Source organism: Erythrolamprus reginae, chromosome 2 (genome assembly GCF_031021105.1).
Source record: "Erythrolamprus reginae isolate rEryReg1 chromosome 2, rEryReg1.hap1, whole genome shotgun sequence".
Classification (NCBI taxonomy): domain Eukaryota; kingdom Metazoa; phylum Chordata; class Lepidosauria; order Squamata; family Dipsadidae; genus Erythrolamprus; species Erythrolamprus reginae.
In genome coordinates this window covers 227,856,965-227,874,593 of record NC_091951.1, presented here as the reverse complement: position 1 = coordinate 227,874,593, position 17,629 = coordinate 227,856,965, and the positions used below count along the sequence as shown (strand labels likewise).

Below are 17,629 nucleotides of genomic sequence, written 5' to 3'. Positions count from 1 at the left end.
TGCACTATGCACTGTTTTATGTTGTGTGTATATAAACTTGTTAAAAATTAATAAAAAAAATAATTAAAAAAAAAAGATATTTGGACTTCAACTCCCAGAATTCCCCAGCCAGCAAATGCTGGCTGGGGAATTCTGGGAGTTGAAGTCCAAATATCTTCAAGTTGCCAAGGTTGGGAAACACTGCTTTAGGAAGCGACTTTGCATCTTTAGAGACATGAGAACTTGCACCACCACTGCCTTCAGCGTCCTCGAGCAAAGGTCTCCAGCTTCCTTGATAAAATATAAAAGATGGTATATAAAGATAAAGTAAGTGGAAAGGGCAGTCAAAAGTCCCAAAAGAAAAGTGGCAGTGTTGTGCTATTTCTGTGAACACCGTGCAGTTATGCCATGTTAATATTTTACCAGCTATTACATTTTTCGAATGCAGGCATTGTACAATTGCAATGATGCAAGGTGGGGCTTTTCCAAATCTCAAAACAACTGAGAAAAGGAACCTGGAAAGGAACATGCTGTCTAACCTTAATTATCCAACAACTAAACAGCTGGCTGGCCGATTCTGCAGCAGTGGCCAATGCACACCACTCACCCACAGACATCAGCACCTTAATGCCAAGTTTTCTGCCTCTCTAGTTCATTATGTTGTAAACATAGAAACATAGAAGACTGACGGCAGAAAAAGACCTCATGGTCCATCTAGTCTGCACTTATACTATTTTCTGTATTTTATCTTAGATGTTTATCCCAGGCATGTTTAAATTCAGTTACTGTGGATTTATCTACCACGTCTGCTGGGAGTTTGTTCCAAGGATCTACTACTCTTTCAGTGAAATAATATTTTCTCATGTTGCTTTTGATCTTTCCCCCAACTAACTTCAGATTGTGCCCCCTTGTTCTTGTGTTCACTTTCCTATTAAAAGCACTTCTCTCCTGGACCTTATTTGACCCTTTAACATATTTAAATGTTTCGAACATGTCCCCCCTTTTCCTTCTGTCTTCCAGACTATACAGATTGTATAGTACTGTATTATATAGTTGATTTCCATATTTCATAATGGTTCAGTAGGAGTTATATTTATTTTGATGAGGGCATATGTGGTTCAATTGTCTTCCAATTTCTGAAGCCATGCATTGGGGCAAATAGACACAAACATACACACACACATACACACACAGAGGGGGGCTTGTATAACAATGTTGGGATTATTTAAAAGAAAGGTACAGTAAGTCTAATTTTTTATGCTGAAAAGGAAAACCAGTTTTATGCAGGGTTTAAAGCTTTAGACTAGAAGCTAGAAGTTTAGTTCTAGTCCTTCTTTAAGTACCAAGCCATCTGGATGACCTTGGGCCAGTCACTCCCTCTCAGCCCTGGGACGCAGACAATGGCAAACCACTTCTGAAATTTTGCCAAGATAACCTCAGGGACCTGTCCAGGCAGTTGTCAGGAGTCAAGACTGATTCAAAGGCACCAAAACAAATACTGTATAGTGGTACCTCGGTATTTGTTGTTAATTGGTTTTGGGAGGTGCGATAAGTATTAAAATGACCAGTGGAAAGCAAACCATGTGACTTAACAAGCGATCCTTTGTTTTGGCCAGAAAGGGTAGCGAGTCACAAGGCAGCCAAGATTGACAGCTTCTAGCTTGCATGCCGAGTATCAAACAAGTAGTAGTACCACAACAAAAGTTTTGCATCAAAATGCGTCAAGTACCAAATTTAATTATTTTTATAGCAGCCAAGTACTAAGGTACTATTATATATGCCTGTGATGGCCACCTATGGCACACGGTCCACAGTGGCACATGCAGCCATATCAGAGGGCACGTGAGACATGTTTTAGTTTCAGTGTGCGTGCGCATGATGGGCAGCTAATTTTCAGCCTTGGGAAAAGGCTGTTTCGTCTTCCGGATGCTCCAGGGAAGCATCATTGGTAAATGCAAAGAGGTAAATCTGGAATAAGACACTTTTCCCCCTTTTTTCTCCCCCTTTTGAAAGACCCAGAAAGTCTGTTTGGGCCTCACTTTTGGTATCTTCCCCCTACTTCTCTCCTTCCCATCGCAGAACTATGTCGCTAAGACACTAACACCACGATCGGAAGCCTTGATTCAGAAGTAATGTTGGCTGCTAATTCTTATTCCCAGGTGCAGGATCATAGAAGAAAAAAGGTGGCTGTGAACGATAACATTGGCTAGAGTAGAATAGGGAGAGGGATAGGGACAGGACAGGACAGAAATAGAACAGAACAGAATCACAGAGTTGAAAGGGATCTTGAAGGTCTTCTAGTCCAACCCCCAGATCAAGCAGGAAACCCTATACCATTTTAGACAAACAGTTGTCCAATCTCTTCTTTAAAATTTCCAGTGCATTCACAATTTCTGCAGGCAATCTGTTCCACTCATTAATTGTTCTGTTAGGAAATTTCTCCCAAGTTCTAGGTTGCTTTTCTCTTTGATTATTTATTTATTTTATTTATTTTATTCTATTTATTGGATTTGTATGCTGCCCCTCTCCGTAGACTCGGGGCGGCTAACAACAGTAACAAAAAACAGCATATAAATCCAATACTAAAACAACTAAAAAAACCTTATTGTAAAACCAAACATCCATACATACAAACATACCGTACATGAATTGTAAAGGCCTAGGGGGAAAGAATATCTCAGTTCCCCCATGCCTGACGGCAGAGGTGGGTTTTAAGGAGCTTACGAAAGGCAAAGAGGGTGGGGGCAATTCTAATGTCCGGGGGGAGTTGGTTCCACAGGGCCGGGGCCACCACAGAGAAGGCTTTTCCCCTGGGCCCCGGCTTCTTGTCCTGCCTTCAGATGCTTTGGAGAATAGCCCAGCTCCCTCTTCTTTGTGGCATCCACTGTGATATTAGAACATTGCTATCATGTCACCCCTAGTCCTTCTTTTCACTAGATAAATTGAATTCCAGCAAATGTTCTTTATATATTTTAGCCTCCACTCCCCTAATCATCTTTGTTGCTCTTCTCTACACTCTTAATATATTTTTTTTACATTGTAGCAACCAAAACTGGATGCATTATTCCAAGTATGATCTTACCAAGGCATTATAAAGTGGTATTAACATTTCACATGATCTTTATTCTATCCCTCTATTAATGCAGCCTAGAACTATGTTGGTTTTTTGGAAGCTGCGGCACACTGCTGGCTCATAATTAAGTGATTAGAACTCCAAGATCTGTCTGAGAGTTACTACTATTGAGCCATGTGCCATCTACTGTATTCTATACCTGTGCATTTGGTTTTTCTTGCCTAAATGTAGAATCTTACTTTTTTTCACCATTGAATTGGAACATCAAGGAAAAAGAGAAGTCAAGCAGGTCTTCTCTTGAAAGAAGAGCTGGTTTTTTAAAAATAGATATAAAACCCTGTGTTTTTTTTAAAAAAAATAGATATAAAACCCAAGCTGGGATAAAGGTGGCAAATGGGGGAAAAAAATTAGCCTTCTGATTTGATAAGTACTGTTGCACTGAGCCTGAATAACAGAGAAAAAATGGATAGTGTTCCCAGAATTAACTTGCCTGACTTCAAAAGTGCTCCCACACTCCACATAAAAATAAATGCAGGATCCCCAACCTATCATTAATGTCTGCATCACCAAAAAGTAGGGTGGGAATCAGAGTTTACAGCACAATCCTACCTTTTTCCGCTCAGAGTGTATTGACTTTATCTCTACATGCCACTGTAAAGGATTAGTAGATTGCCATCATACTTCCTTCTTTCCCTGTAGCTGATTAAACCAGGGATAAAGAGATAAACTCCGTTCTTCGGAGCAAGAGTGGTTGACACTTCTGGCTTGTAATGGATTTTAAATTCAGCTTCCCAAAATATGAAAATAATGACTGGTTCAAGTAAAGGCAAAGTACCGAGAAGGTATAGGTAAGCCTCCACTTTTAATTAAGAAACCATATCCAAGAAGGGACAGTAAAAAGAGTGCTGCAGACATGTGACTTCATAAAGTCAATTGCATTGTTTATTTATTTATTTATTTTATTTATTTTGTCCAATGCACAACAATACACAATGAAGGTTATAAAGGTTATACTCGAGTAAAATATATTAGAGAAAGAATAGAAGTGAAAATTTAGGAATAGAATATATCAATTAGAGAATAGGAGGATATAATGAGAGTAGTATAAGAAGAATAGAATAGAAAATAGTATATATGAGATATAGGAGAGACAATAGGACAGGGGACGGGAGGCACGCTAGTGTACATATGCATGCCCCTTATTGACCTCTTAGGAATCTGGAGAGGTCAACTGTGGATAGTCTGAGGGTAAAATGTTGTGGGTTAGGGGAAGATACTACGGAATCCGGCAATGAGTTCCATGCTTCGACAACTCGATTACTAAAGTCTTATTTTTTACAGTCAAATTTGGAGCAGTTAATATTAAGCATGTATCTGTTGTGTGCTCTTGTGTTGTTGTGGTTGAAGCTGAAGTAGTCGTTGACAGGCAGGACGTTGCAACATATGATCTTGTGGGCAATACTTAGATCATGTTTAAGGTGTTGTAGTTGTAAGCTTTCTAGACAAAGGTATGCATGTTTGGGATGGCAACCACAATAATGGAAAATAAGCAGTGTGTCTCCATCTTAGATCCTCCACATAACACTCCCACCTTTCCTCAACTTGTCTCACACTCAAATGCTAAGAAATACACTGACTCCTGGTCTTGTTACTATCACAGAATAGACAAATGGATAAGTTTAATCCTCTGCTACCTCAAAGGCTTTCAGTTTGGACTGTCACATGGCTATAACCTGCAAAATGGATATATTGTAAAAGAAGAAAATGTTGAATTCTAAAAATCACTTTTGTTTTAATACTGAGGCATTATCACAGCCATATACTCATTGCTTTTTAAAAGCCTTCTTCCTTTATGGAAAAACATGTTTTTGTAGCTACACACATTATTTTCAACTTCCCTTAGTAATTCCTAGTCCAACCCCAGGGTAGCATTAAAAGTAGTATCTATCTATCTATCTATCTATCTATCTATCTATCTATCTATCTATCTATCTATCTATCTATCTATCTATCTATCTATCTATCTATTTATTAGATTGGTATGATGCCCCTCTCCGCAGACTCGGGGCGGCTCACAACAGCAATAAAACAATTTACAAATCTAGTAATTTAAAAACATTTAAAAAACCCCGTTATTAAGCAGACATACACACAAACATACCATACATAAATTGCATAGGCCCGAGGGAGATATCTCAATTCCCCCATGCCTGGCGGCAAAGGTGAGTTTTAAGAAGTTTACGAAAGTCAAGGAGGGTGGGGGCAGTTCTAATCTCCGGGGGGAGCTGGTTCCAGAGAGTCGGGGCCACCACAGAGAAGGCTCTTCCCCTGGGACCCCCCAAGCGACATTGTTTAGTCGACGGGACCTGGAGAAGGCCAACTCTGTGGGACCTAATCGGTCGCTGGGATTTGTGTGGCAGAAGGCGGTCCCGGAGATATCAGATGCTTGTAAACAAAAAGAATCCTTGTGTGTTGTTAATAGATTTTTTTTAGAGTTACATAACTGGCAGGAGTCCAAAGTCAATGGATTTTGGATCTGATAGCAGCTCAGCTGAAATATGCCCCTCGTATACCACAGGCATAAGTCTCTCTCATTCATTCATAAGAATTCTGAATAAAATGTTGGTAACGCAGAATCATTTTGCCTTGATAGTAGAAGATGCCCACTGTTAAAAGCATCGGGTTATCCTCTGGCAGGAGAGGCAGGGAAAAGGGCTGAGAGAAGGGGGAAATTACCTATAGCTTGGCAAAAATGCACCTATGTTTCATGTACAAACAGCCCAATTTAAACACCTCTAATTAAATCAACTCCTCTAATAGAAAATGGGATTGAGAAAAATACATGCCCAAAAATCCTGGGGTTGTGGGCCAGGTATTCAAGGAGAGTTCCCCTTCCTTTTGGGAGAGTGAACCCATGTTAAGTAGCTAAGATGGCTAAGTAGCTCATACTAAGTTCTACAGTCAACTGGTTTTTTTTCTTTTAATGTGACTTACTGGTTTAAACCCTTTTTAAACCAGAGATAGCACGCGACAGTCTTGGTATGCCTGGAATGCACTACCTGACTCTCTTGTTACATCCTCAAATCCCCATAGATCTAACCTTAAACTATCTACCGTGGACCTCACCCCATTCTAAGCGGTCTGTAAGTGGGCGTGCATAAGTGCACCAGCATGCCTACCATCCCTGTCCTATTGTCCCCATTTATTTGTACCCTGTTTCCCCGAAAATAAGTCACCCCCGAAAGTAAGACATAGGAGAGGTTTCATAGAATTGCCTAATATAAGACGTAGGAGACGTTCTGTTTCGCAGCATTCCAGAACAGAACATATATAACATATGTTTGAAGAAAGTATAATTGTTGTACATGGAAATAATGGTACGGTAGTAGTAAGAAATTCTTGATAGGATTCAGTTTGTCTGGTTATGCTGGTTTGTGATGACAACTACTGTACAGTATATAATGAATGTTCTTTTTTTGTTGTTCAGCAATAAATGTGAATTCTTCTTCACTGAAAAAAAAATAAGACATCTCCTGAAAATAAGACGTAGCACATCTTTGGGAGCAAAAATTAATATAAGACGCTGTCTTATTTTCGGGGAAACAGGGTACTCATTTTCTGTGTTCATGTCCATGTATAAACTTATATCTGTTATCTTGTATATCTTTGACAAACTAACTAACTAACTGAATAAAATATCTAAGAATAGTCCTCGCAAGGCTAAATATACTACACTCAACCAGCATTTCTGCTAGGACTAAGGACTTGTTTACTTACTTACTCACTTACTTACTCACTCACTTACTTACTTACTTATTTTTTATGCCGTCCACTCCCGAAGGACTCTGGGTGGCTTACAACAATAAAAATAATATTTAAATTCCATAATTAGAATCATACCATGTCATACAATCTCACTATGGCCAGAAATAAAGTGGCATCAATTGCTCACAGTCTCCAGGCCTGCCAGCAAAGCCAGGTTTTCAAGGCTTTTCGGAAAGCCAGTAGGGTGGGAGCAGTATGGATCTTGGTGGGTAGATGGTTCCAGAGAGCCGGTGCCACCACAGAGAAGGCCCTTCCCCACGGCCCTACCAGCCAACATTGCTTAGTCGACGGGACCCAAAGAAAGCCAACCCTGTGGGCTCTAATTGGTCACCGGGAGCTAAGGATTAAGACTAATCCTTTCTTTCTGTTTACTGTGCTTTGCTTAAACCAACATTTGCATTTGTATCCCAGGAGCAAGGTGGGTGTGGACAATGATGAAGTATTAAAACAGCACTTCCTTGATAGTAAAACAATCTTAACAATTTTACATGGATGGGGTTTATGTCAGCGTTAAAACAGTAACAATTCTAATCTATTCATTCATGCTCAAGAGGGAGGACTACTTAGCAAGACAATCAATAGATGGACATTAGCATTGGAAATGTACTAAAGTTGTAATACCAACACAGTGCAGCTCCCAAGCCACCTCACATGACTGGAAAAGACCAGTACTCTAATAGCAGTGCACTTACAAAACATGTTTGAGTAGAACAGGATCACTTCCATCACACTGCGTGCATAAGCATACCATTGTGCCTACCGTCCCTGTCCTATTGTCTTCTTTTATCATTATTTACTACTTATGTTATGCTTATACAAACTACAATCCTATACTTGTTCGACAAAATAAATAAATAAATAAATAATAAAAATAAAATAAAGTATATAAATACTGATCATGAAAAGATTCTCTAATAATTGTTGCCTATTTCCATACCAAGCAACCGATGGTCCCATGCTAACAACGGTAAGTCAATAAGGAAGTGAACTCTGGAATTGTTCTTATACTTTGAAAGCATCTTGTAGACAAAAGAAAGGGCAGGGCAGATGCACTTTTATGCCTTTTTCCAATAAAGAACATTTAATTGGACGGTGTAAGCTCTTCAAATATATAGTTGTGTACTTTCACAGGCAAGGCTGGTTTCATAGGAGAAACTATACATGCTGAGCATAACACTGATGCTACTTTGTTAGGGTCAACCGAGGGTGAAAATCCTACTTCCGGTAATGCCCACAAGAAGTATTTTATTCATTTGTTTGTTTGTTTTGTCGAGTACGTATTGGTAGTATACAAAGATATAATAATATTTATATTCATGATACTAGTAAAAGAGAAACATTAGGAGAGGGGATGGAAGGCACTCTGGTGTACTTATGCACGCCCCTTACTGACCTCTTAGGAATCAGGAGAGTGGATAGTCTAAGAGTAAAGTTTTGGGGTTAGGTGATGATACTACAGGGACTAGTAGTGAGTTCCATGTATCAACTAATCGGTTACCAAAGTCGTATTTCCAGCAGTCGAGTTTAGAAAGGTTTGCTTTAAGTTTGTATCTGTTATGTGCTCAAGTGCTTTTGTGATTGAAGCTGAAGTAGCTGTTGACAGGAAGGACATTGTAGCAGATGATTTTATGGGCTATGCTTAGGTCGTGTTTTAGATGACGTAGTTCTAAGTTTTCTAAACCTAGGATTGTATGTCTAGTTGCATAGGGTATTCTGTTGCGAGAAGAGCAATGGAGGGCTCTTCTAGTAAAGTATCTGTGGACATTTTCTAGAGTATTTATGTTTAAAATGTGGTGTTTTCTTCCATATTCCCCCCCTCCTGGCAATGCTTTACAATCTTCTACCAACTGTGTAGTTTGATGCCGCTATGGATTGATAATAAAGTTGGAGAGAAAAATCCCCTCTTCTTCATTCACCAAATCACCTATTCTTCTGCAATGAAGCTGTATCTACTCACATTATAAGCTTGTTAGGAAAGAGAACTGTGCTGTGCTGGCAACCCAAAATGGAACTAAACAGTGTTGCTTGTTTTAAAGAGCAATGCTACATGATGATCCTGAGTTGGCCTAGGCAAAAATTCCCAGGAATGTTGCTAATTCAATGAAGAGCCATGAAGCAGTCATTAGTGGAAGAACTGGAAAACCCACCCAAGATTTCATGATGGGACAATGCTACTCAGTGCCAAAGGCTCTAAGAAGAAAAGAGAAAGGAAGACCAGGTTCTACCAGCCAAAAAGTGTTGTTCCGGCTATACAAACACACAAACACACATACACATATATATCCTTATCTCTAAATAGAAATGTTAGAACCTTTTTAGTCAACAGAATCCATATGTGTTGTATCCTTGTAAATAGTTGGTTCCGTGTGGAAACGCTGTCTGAGCGAGAATCAGGAAGTCGCTCCTGATTGGCTCAGACGCGGCTGCTCTCTCTCTGGCGGGAACCGCAAATATATAAAAGGAGCGGTTTCTCCCAGGTAGAGCAGACGGTATCCGCTGAGTGTCACTTACCTTTAAGAGCTGAATAAAGGAACCATCTTTCACCTAGCCCTGTCTCTGGGTTTACTTCAATACGCATACAAGCAGGGGGAAAAACTATGCTACAAACTGTTCAGTAGAGGGAAATGGAATTTTTCAAAGAATTTTCCACTTAAACCACAGTAAGTCGTTAAGGGAGAATGGAAAGTAGCGACCAGTGTAAATATAAATCTTTCCAAAAAAATACACCTGCAAAAATGAAAGCAAATGCTATTTGATATTTTAATGAAAGGGAAAAATCACAAGAGATGCTTTGCATTGCGTCTTGCATCTAAACTCATGAATTCATAAAAGCCTGTGAAAGAGGGATTAGTAAAATTTAGCAGGTCTGGGACACAAATCATATCATTCAAAGGGCTGAATTATTGTAGGATCTTAAAATCATTTGAGCCAAAGTCTTTATTTTGCATTCGGTTTTTCATACAATCATATATCATCCTTTATTTGCAAAGCTGATATGTGACTCTAGGCATAGTACTATACAGCTTGCCAACTGGGTAAGTGCTGCTAGTTGAGGACTAGATCCAGATACGCTGTTTGGCCTCTAGAAGTGATTGCAATTAATTTCACTGGGTCTCCACCTGACTGTAAAACCAGAATCCAACTCATGCTATCAGCAGAATCTCTCCATGTTTGCTACTTTCAGCTGGCTTTTAAAAGGCTATTTAAATAGCTTTTAAAAATGCTATTTAAAATGAACAGTAAAAGACTGAGTGTTAATATAATAAATACGACATTGAGAAATTCCCATTCTGTAATTCTGCACAATCGCTGGTTTCCAGCTGGAAAAAAGGTTTATAGTTCACATAGTTCGTTTTTCTTACAAATCTGTGCTTGTCTTTGTCGTCAGAGGAGTTACCATTTCCTATTGGGGGGAAAAACCAAAAGTCAACATTTTATATTATATTCTTTGCCTGTTTAGATTTTTTCCCTTCATTTTGCAAGATCCTGCAGCCAGGGTGTGTGTTTGCATGCTCATTTTATCTCATCAAGCACAATCTATAAAGAAACTCTACCAGCTTTGCAAAATAAGACACAGTTAATTTAAATAGCAAACTATCCTTCAATCAGTCTCAAAATCAATTTCTATAGGGAAAGAAAGGTTGTGATTCTAAAACTTTTCAACTCAAAAAAACTGCACACAGGTTACTATCCTTGATTTTAAATTATATTCAAATATTTAAATTATGTTATAAATTTATAAATTATATTTAAATATTTAGAAACATAGAAGATTGACGGCAGAAAAAGACCTCATGGTCCATGTAGTCTGCTCTTGTACTATTTCCTACATTTTATCTAAGGATGGATATATGTTTATCTCAGGCATGTTTAAATTCAGTTACTGTGGATTTGCCAACCACGGCTGCTGGAAGTTTGTTCCAAGCATCTACTACTCTTTCAGTAAAACAATATTTTCTCATGTTGCTTCTGATCTTTCCCCCAACTCACCTCAGATTGTGCCCCCTTGTTCTTGTGTTCACTTTCCTATTAAAAACACTTCCCTCCCGGACCTTATTTAACCCTTTAACATATTTAAATGTTTCGATCATGTCCCCCCTTTCCCTTCTGTCCTCCAGACTATACAGATTGTGTTCATTAAGTCTTTCCTGATACGTTTTATGCTTAAGAACTTCCACCATTCTTGTAGCCCGTCTTTGGACCCGTTCAATTTTGTCAATATCTTTTTGTAGGTGAGGTCTCCAGAACTGAACACAGTATTTCAAATGTGGTCTCACCAGCGCTCTATACAGTGGGATCACCATCTCCCTCTTCCTGCTTGTTATACCTCTAGCTATGCAGCCAAGCATTCTACTTGCTTTCCCTACTTCCTGACCGCAGTAAATTATTTAAATTATATTTAAATATAAAGGTGCTATAATTCATTCAAGATTATAGAGAAAGCTACCAAGTGTATGTGCTTGGGACTGAAATAAGACTTTAAAATGTTAGAAGCTGTTACCTGGCCTGGGTCATAAGCAGCATTGATGCACGTTTCATCTTCAACAAAGCTGTCAGATTGGTTATCCTTCTGGTAGATGGCCAATGTTTTATCAGATTCCGTACTGGATGCCCTTTGAGAAAGAGAGACAGAATTCTAATGTGTACAACAGTTTAAATGCCAGGTTGTTTTTCAGAGTTGTAATTTTACATTAGCATTAGTCCCATTACCACATTTCCAATATCATGTTGGCAACTGCCTCATAAAGACCATAGTTGTTGTTTATTTCAAGATACCTTCATAGTCCTACACATAGGTCAATATTCCATGAACTACAATGTGTTCAACAGCAAAAATAACCAAAGATCAAGAACAGCGAAACACACAGTTGAGGCATACCAACATAGGCAACACCTCCTGTATAAACAGAGGCACAGAATCAAGATCAGTACTGTTTTATAAAAACCCTAGTAAGATCACAGCTGGAATATTGCAACCGATTTTGGTCACCATACTACAAAAAAGATGTTGAGACTTCGGAGAAAGTTCAGAGAAGAGCAACTAAGATGAGACTAAATCTCATGTCATCTGGAGACTAAAACATAGGAAGAACAACTTCAGGATTTGGGTTTGGTTAATCTAAAAAAAAAAGAATTAGGGTGACATGATAACAATATTCCAGTATTTGAAGGGCCGCCACAAAGAATAAGGGGTCAAATTATTCTCCAAAGCACCAATGGGCAAGACAAGAAATAATGGTTGGAAACTCAACAAAGAGAGAAGCAACCTGGAATTAGGGAGAAACTTCTTAACAGTGAGGACAATTAACCAGTGGAACAGCTTGCCTCTAGAAATCCACCTTATTCTATTCTATTCCTAGGAAAAACTCAGCTAACATCTTGGACCTGAGTGAACAGTCAGGACTTCAAAGTCTTCAAAGTCTAACAAGGTTGGGGTCTGTTGAATCTCCTATATTGAATTCTATAGGATAGGTGCCGTGACAGAAAAACCTTGCCTCCTAGGCCCCTCAGATACATGGGTCACATTCAACATGAAACTAAACGTTTATTGTCATAAGTCAACAGTCACCTGAAAATAGAATAGAATAGAGTAGAATAGGGTAGGGTAGGGTAGAATACAGTACAGTACAGTAGAATTCTTTATTGGCCAAGTGTGATTGGACACACAAGGAATTTGTCTTTGGTGTATATGCTCTAAGTGCAAGTATACTGACTGGATAGGACTGGGTTTTGAATTAGATAGCATTCCAAGAGCTTCAACAGACAATCTCAGGCCTATTTAGTCTTCATAATGCTTAGTATAACTTTCTGCTTGCTGGGTGGTCTACCTCCAAATTTATAGCGTCATACTTTCTAGCAGCAAATGCACTCCTAACTAGATGAATATCTACTCAAGTAGCACTAAAAATGCAATCGGTAGCACATGTGAAGAATCTTATCAGGCAGGATTCACTTGACCAATAGAGCAAGGTAGTACAATTTATTTTAAATGCCACCCATCCCAAATTCCTTGCAGAAAAATGCAATATAAATACAGTAAGCATTGTATAGAATAGACAACTTACAACTCCGTCGTGTCCGTTCCGACTTAATTATAGTTCATAAAATCATATACCAAAATGTCCTACCTGTTAATGACTACTTCACCTTCAACCGCAACAACATACGAGCATGAAATTGATTTCAACTAAATATCAACCGCTCCAAAATTGACTGCAAAAAAATACGACTTCAGCAACAGAGTAACCAACGCCTGGAATGCACTACCTGATTCTGTGGTTTCTACTTCTAACCCCAAAACCTTTAACCTTAGACTATCTACAATCGACCTCTCCCCCTTTCTAAGAGGTCTGTAAGGGGCGTGCATAAGCGCACCACTGTGCCTACCGTCCCTGTCCTATTGTCTTCTTTTGTTACTTTTTTATTATTACTTATCTAATGTTTTATTTGTACAAATTACCACCTTATAATTGTTTGACAAAATAAATAAAATAAATAAATAAAAATAAAAAGAGAGTGACGAAGTTACGGTTAGTAGAATTACACTCTAACGTCAAACACCAATTGTCGTTAATCCCAAAATGTTAGTCCTTTAAAGGGGAAATACAGAAAAACAGACATTAATTCCAAGATAGATCTGGAAGCAGAGAAATGTATTGCACCTGCCTATTTTCCCCACTGAACATGGGTTAATTTGAAAGAAGGAAAGAGGATAACCAAAGTTACCTTAGACGTGATCTTTGCCTCCGAAAGTAGATAAAGATCCCTGCAGCTCCCATAACAAGTAGTAAGACAGTAATGATACTCAAAACAACGGAACCAGCCATAGACCTTGGTTTCTCTTTTTCGCAGTAGTCACCACTATATCCCAACATGCAACTGCACCTTATTCTATGGTTTTCCACAGTACAGTCTCCTCTCATGTTGCAGGTGTCACTGTTACAAGCATGTGACCCCAAGCCATTTTGTTTGACCCCCTGCACCAGAAAGGGGTGATGCCATATCCCTGCTGCAGGTCATGTAGGTTTTTGCCTTCTTCTTGAAGTACGGATCTGCGTAGTAGTAGTTGTTGTTGCACTTTTAGAGACAGTAACAGTAGTACTCTTGTGTTTTGTCTGTGGTTGCACATGAGCCTTTTTAGTGACAGGTTTCTTTGTGTGGATTTTGATGGGTGCCAGAGTTTTCTTTTCATGGAAGGGTTTTGTTGGCAGCTGTGTTGTCCAGGATGGAGTTATTGCCTGGGGTTTATTGACAATGTGGTGACCTGTCAGTAGAGAATATCATTTACATACATCACTTCTGAGTACAGCAGAATCAAGGTTGAATGTTTTGCAGCTGGCCAAAGGTTCTTAACAGAAAGAGTTAGCTGGGTTTCCTCCCCCCAAAACCCCTATAATGCCTACTCAAACGTTAGGTGTAGGGCATAGGGACAGGTCCAGATTAGTGGAAAAACTGTCCTATTCTGTTGCTTAGATCCAGTGTTTCCCAACCTTGGCAATTTAAATATATCTGGACTTCAACTCCCAGAATTCCCCAGCCAGCAAATGCTGGCTGTGGAATTCTGGGAGTTGAAGTCCAGATATCTTCAAGTTGACACGGTTGGGAAACACTGGCTTAGATGGTACATACCAGCTAAGGCAGCACGTTCAGGGTTCTTTCAATTAAACAGTGCCACCTACTGGTACCCAGGGAATGTGTCTACTTGTCCCTCTGGAACAAGATCTCACCTGAAACCTGTGGACTCCTTCCATGTTTGATGTTCTCTAAAGTGCTGAAGACCCACCGGTTCTTCTCCAAGGCATTTGGTTAAAGTGGTGGAACCCCTTGTTGGATGTGTTTTTAATGTATATATTTTTTATATTGAGCAACTGAATTCCATCTTGTTTCCTTCTGTATTGTGTTTTTATTATTTTTAGATTATGAGCTGCCTAAATTTAGTTCCGGGGTCAGGAGGCTCCTAAAGTTAAAAAAACTAAAAGCTAAGCCATCACACTTTCATTGTCTGATAAATAAAGGTGTATGGTGGCATACATATAACCTTTAAAAATAGGCAATGCTTGCATTTCAGCTAGTTTGACAAACTGACTTCCCCAGTTCAGATGTGATCACCTTTCACTGAAGTTTATTTACCTTCATTCCTTTTATTGTCCCTTCTATAGAGATTCAGACTCATAACACCTTACCTGACTAAATATCCTGGAAACTCTGATCATTTTTATGTAAAACTGTTATGGTTGGATTAATATGATTGAAGGTAGCTAAATTTTGTTATACTGTCTGTAAAATTAGGCAGACCTTGACCACCTATTGATTTTAATTTAATTTAATTAATTTGACTTCTAAGCCATCCAATGTGACTCACTGGTTTATTTTTTTTTACCATCAACTGCAATCTATTTCTATGCCTTGTTCTGTTTGGTTCTGTTTTGTTTTATTTTAATGTTTAATTATTTGTGCTGGTCCAGGATGGTGAAAAAAAAAGATCTGATTTTGATTTGATCCCTTTTTTCATATTATATTGGCATCACTCTACTTTTCTGAAAAAATTGCAGAGAACTGCATTTTTAAATATGATACTGAATGTTGAGAGATGTTAATCCCTTGTTTATATGGCTACAATTTCCAGGGAGAGGAACAAAAATGACTATGTAATTTAAACATGTCACACAGTATGTTTAGATTTGACTAATGTACTATTTTAGACATTTGATACAAAAACAAAACAAAACAACTTGAACCGGGAAATTTGATGGGAGGTTTAAAAATCTGATGCGCTAATCCCCTATTAATTTCTGAGTAACTATTGTTACGAGGAAACTACAGCCATTTGTTGTTTCCCCAAGCTGGTAGTCATAGAAGGTGTGGATTTTACTTTGAAATGGTCACTGAATTAAAGCAGGCTATTTTATGAAATAGCCATTTATTTTCAAACCCCGTTTTGTAGTAAGTGCACCCTTCTAATGTGAATATCCTTCTCCTGCTTTTCCTTTTAAATTACTGTTTCATTACATTGTCGTAAAAGGCAGGTGCTACATTATAGAACTATTGTATAAATTATTAACGCTCTGATTATTTAGAATCTAAATTTTAGATAACTTAAACCTTTTTTTAAAAAAAACAAGAAAAGAAGTCTTGTGATTTCAAAATGATTATGATGATTTCAAGTCACTATGATTTCAAAAACGTTAATGTGGATATACATAAAGCTGCTTAAATTATGCATGGAGAGCCGAGGAGAGCTGATATGCATTTGTTTGTACAGTACTAGGGAAAGCACCTTATTTCAGTAAATGCAATCAGCCTATCCAACATTCAGAAGTTTATAAAAAGCATTTGTGTTAAATAAACAATTGATTTTTAACATTTAACAAAAATCCATTTCAACAACATATCCATCCTTCAGGTATTAATGAGCTGTTTCTGGAGCATTCATCTCTCTGATTGTTTCAATACAGGTTTTCATACTCACAATTCATCTCATCATATCCATCTTGGCAATCAAGATTCCCATCACAGACTTGCTCTTTTACAATGCATTTGGTGTGGTCCAAGCAGGCATGAAAAGGCTCCGAGCATTTCACGGCTTTGATGCACAGAGTACTGCGTTCTAAAATGTACCCGGTGGTGCACCAGCAGCTTCGTCCATTCGGATTTGGTAAACAGATCTGACTGCATCCCCCGTGCTTTTCCGAACAACCATTCCTCCCTGGAAACCACAAGACAGAAAATAATTGCTTCAGTTCTGTTTCCCGCTGCAGAACATGATAAAGCAAGGAAGGGACTCTTGTGAGTCCCTTAGATCAGTGTTTCCCAACCTTGGCAACTTGAAGATATCTGGACTTCAACTCCCATAATTCGCTGGCTGGGGAAATCTGGGAGTTGAAGTCCAGATATCTTCAAGTTGCCAAGGTTGGGAAACACTGCCTTAGATTGCAAGGCGATCAAACCGGTCAGCCTTGGAGGAGATCAATCCTGGCTGCTCTTTAGAAGGCCAGGTCCTGAAGATGAAACTCAAATATTCTGGCTACCTAATGAGAAGAAAGGACTCACTGGAGAAGAGCCTAATGCTGAGAAAGCTTGAGGGCAAAAGAAGAATGGGAATTACAGAGAATGAACTGGCTGGATGGACTCACTGAAGCAGTCTGTCAGGCCGAAGCTATCATTTTGAGCTGGAGACTTTGGCCTGCCACAAGTAGAATACTAGTGTGGGAACTGGGGAGGGGCAGTTGCATGAGAGGAAAAAATACTGGCCACAACAAAATTCTTTCCAGAGATTCAAGGTCATCTTTTGTCTAGCACCAGCCGGAAGTACAGGAGAGGATTGTAGACATGGAGAGACCCGGAGTGGTCCACGTAATGAACTTGTGGGTGTGGAGACAAGGGATGAACCTCAACCTGGGTGGAGGACTGTAGGAAAAGTTAGTATCGGGTTGACTAAAGTTCGTAAACAACATGGCTCTGGTAATAAATTGGAACTTGGAAGGTGTTCCAGATGGGAGAGACGTGGCACAAAGTGAATGTGAAAGCCTGACTGACAGCCAGGAAGATGTGGCAGACAGCCAGGAAGACGTGGCAGACAGCCAGGAAGATGTGGCAGACAGCCAGGAAGATGTGGCAGACAGCCAGGAAGACGTGGTAGACAGCCAGGAGGACGAGGCCACTGGGACGCAGGATTCAGCAGACAGCCCAGGAGATTTGACATACAGTCCCTCAGACAGTCTTTCATCTCTGGATTCTTCTGCAGATCAATAT

The 17,629-nt window shown here is 39.1% G+C and overlaps 1 protein-coding gene and 1 long non-coding RNA gene across 8 annotated transcripts in view; both read right to left on the bottom strand.

Annotated features, from left to right (window-relative positions):
* Positions 1-9,067, bottom strand: part of LOC139162124 (uncharacterized) — a 35,947-nt gene extending 26,880 nt beyond the window's left edge. For 2 of the 6 annotated variants that reach the window (XR_011558242.1, XR_011558247.1), the window contains exon 1: positions 6,953-7,141. This is a non-coding gene — a long non-coding RNA (uncharacterized lncRNA). Of the gene's footprint in view, positions 1-6,952; positions 7,169-9,024 lie in introns of those variants that run through there. The other 4 variants (XR_011558243.1, XR_011558244.1, XR_011558245.1 and 1 more) reach the window with 4 other exon arrangements.
* Positions 9,068-9,623: 556 nt separating this feature from the next.
* LOC139162112 (low-density lipoprotein receptor-related protein 6-like) overlaps positions 9,624-17,629 on the bottom strand; it is a 37,107-nt gene continuing 29,101 nt past the window's right edge. For both annotated transcript variants that reach the window (XM_070742147.1, XM_070742149.1), the window contains 4 exons: positions 16,347-16,583; positions 13,604-14,141; positions 11,379-11,490; positions 9,624-10,280 (listed from right to left, as the gene is read on the bottom strand). In XM_070742147.1, the coding sequence (XP_070598248.1) occupies positions 13,894-14,141; positions 16,347-16,583 (485 nt within the window). In that variant the 3' untranslated portion in view covers positions 9,624-10,280; positions 11,379-11,490; positions 13,604-13,893. The remainder of the gene's footprint in view (positions 10,281-11,378; positions 11,491-13,603; positions 14,142-16,346; positions 16,584-17,629) is intronic.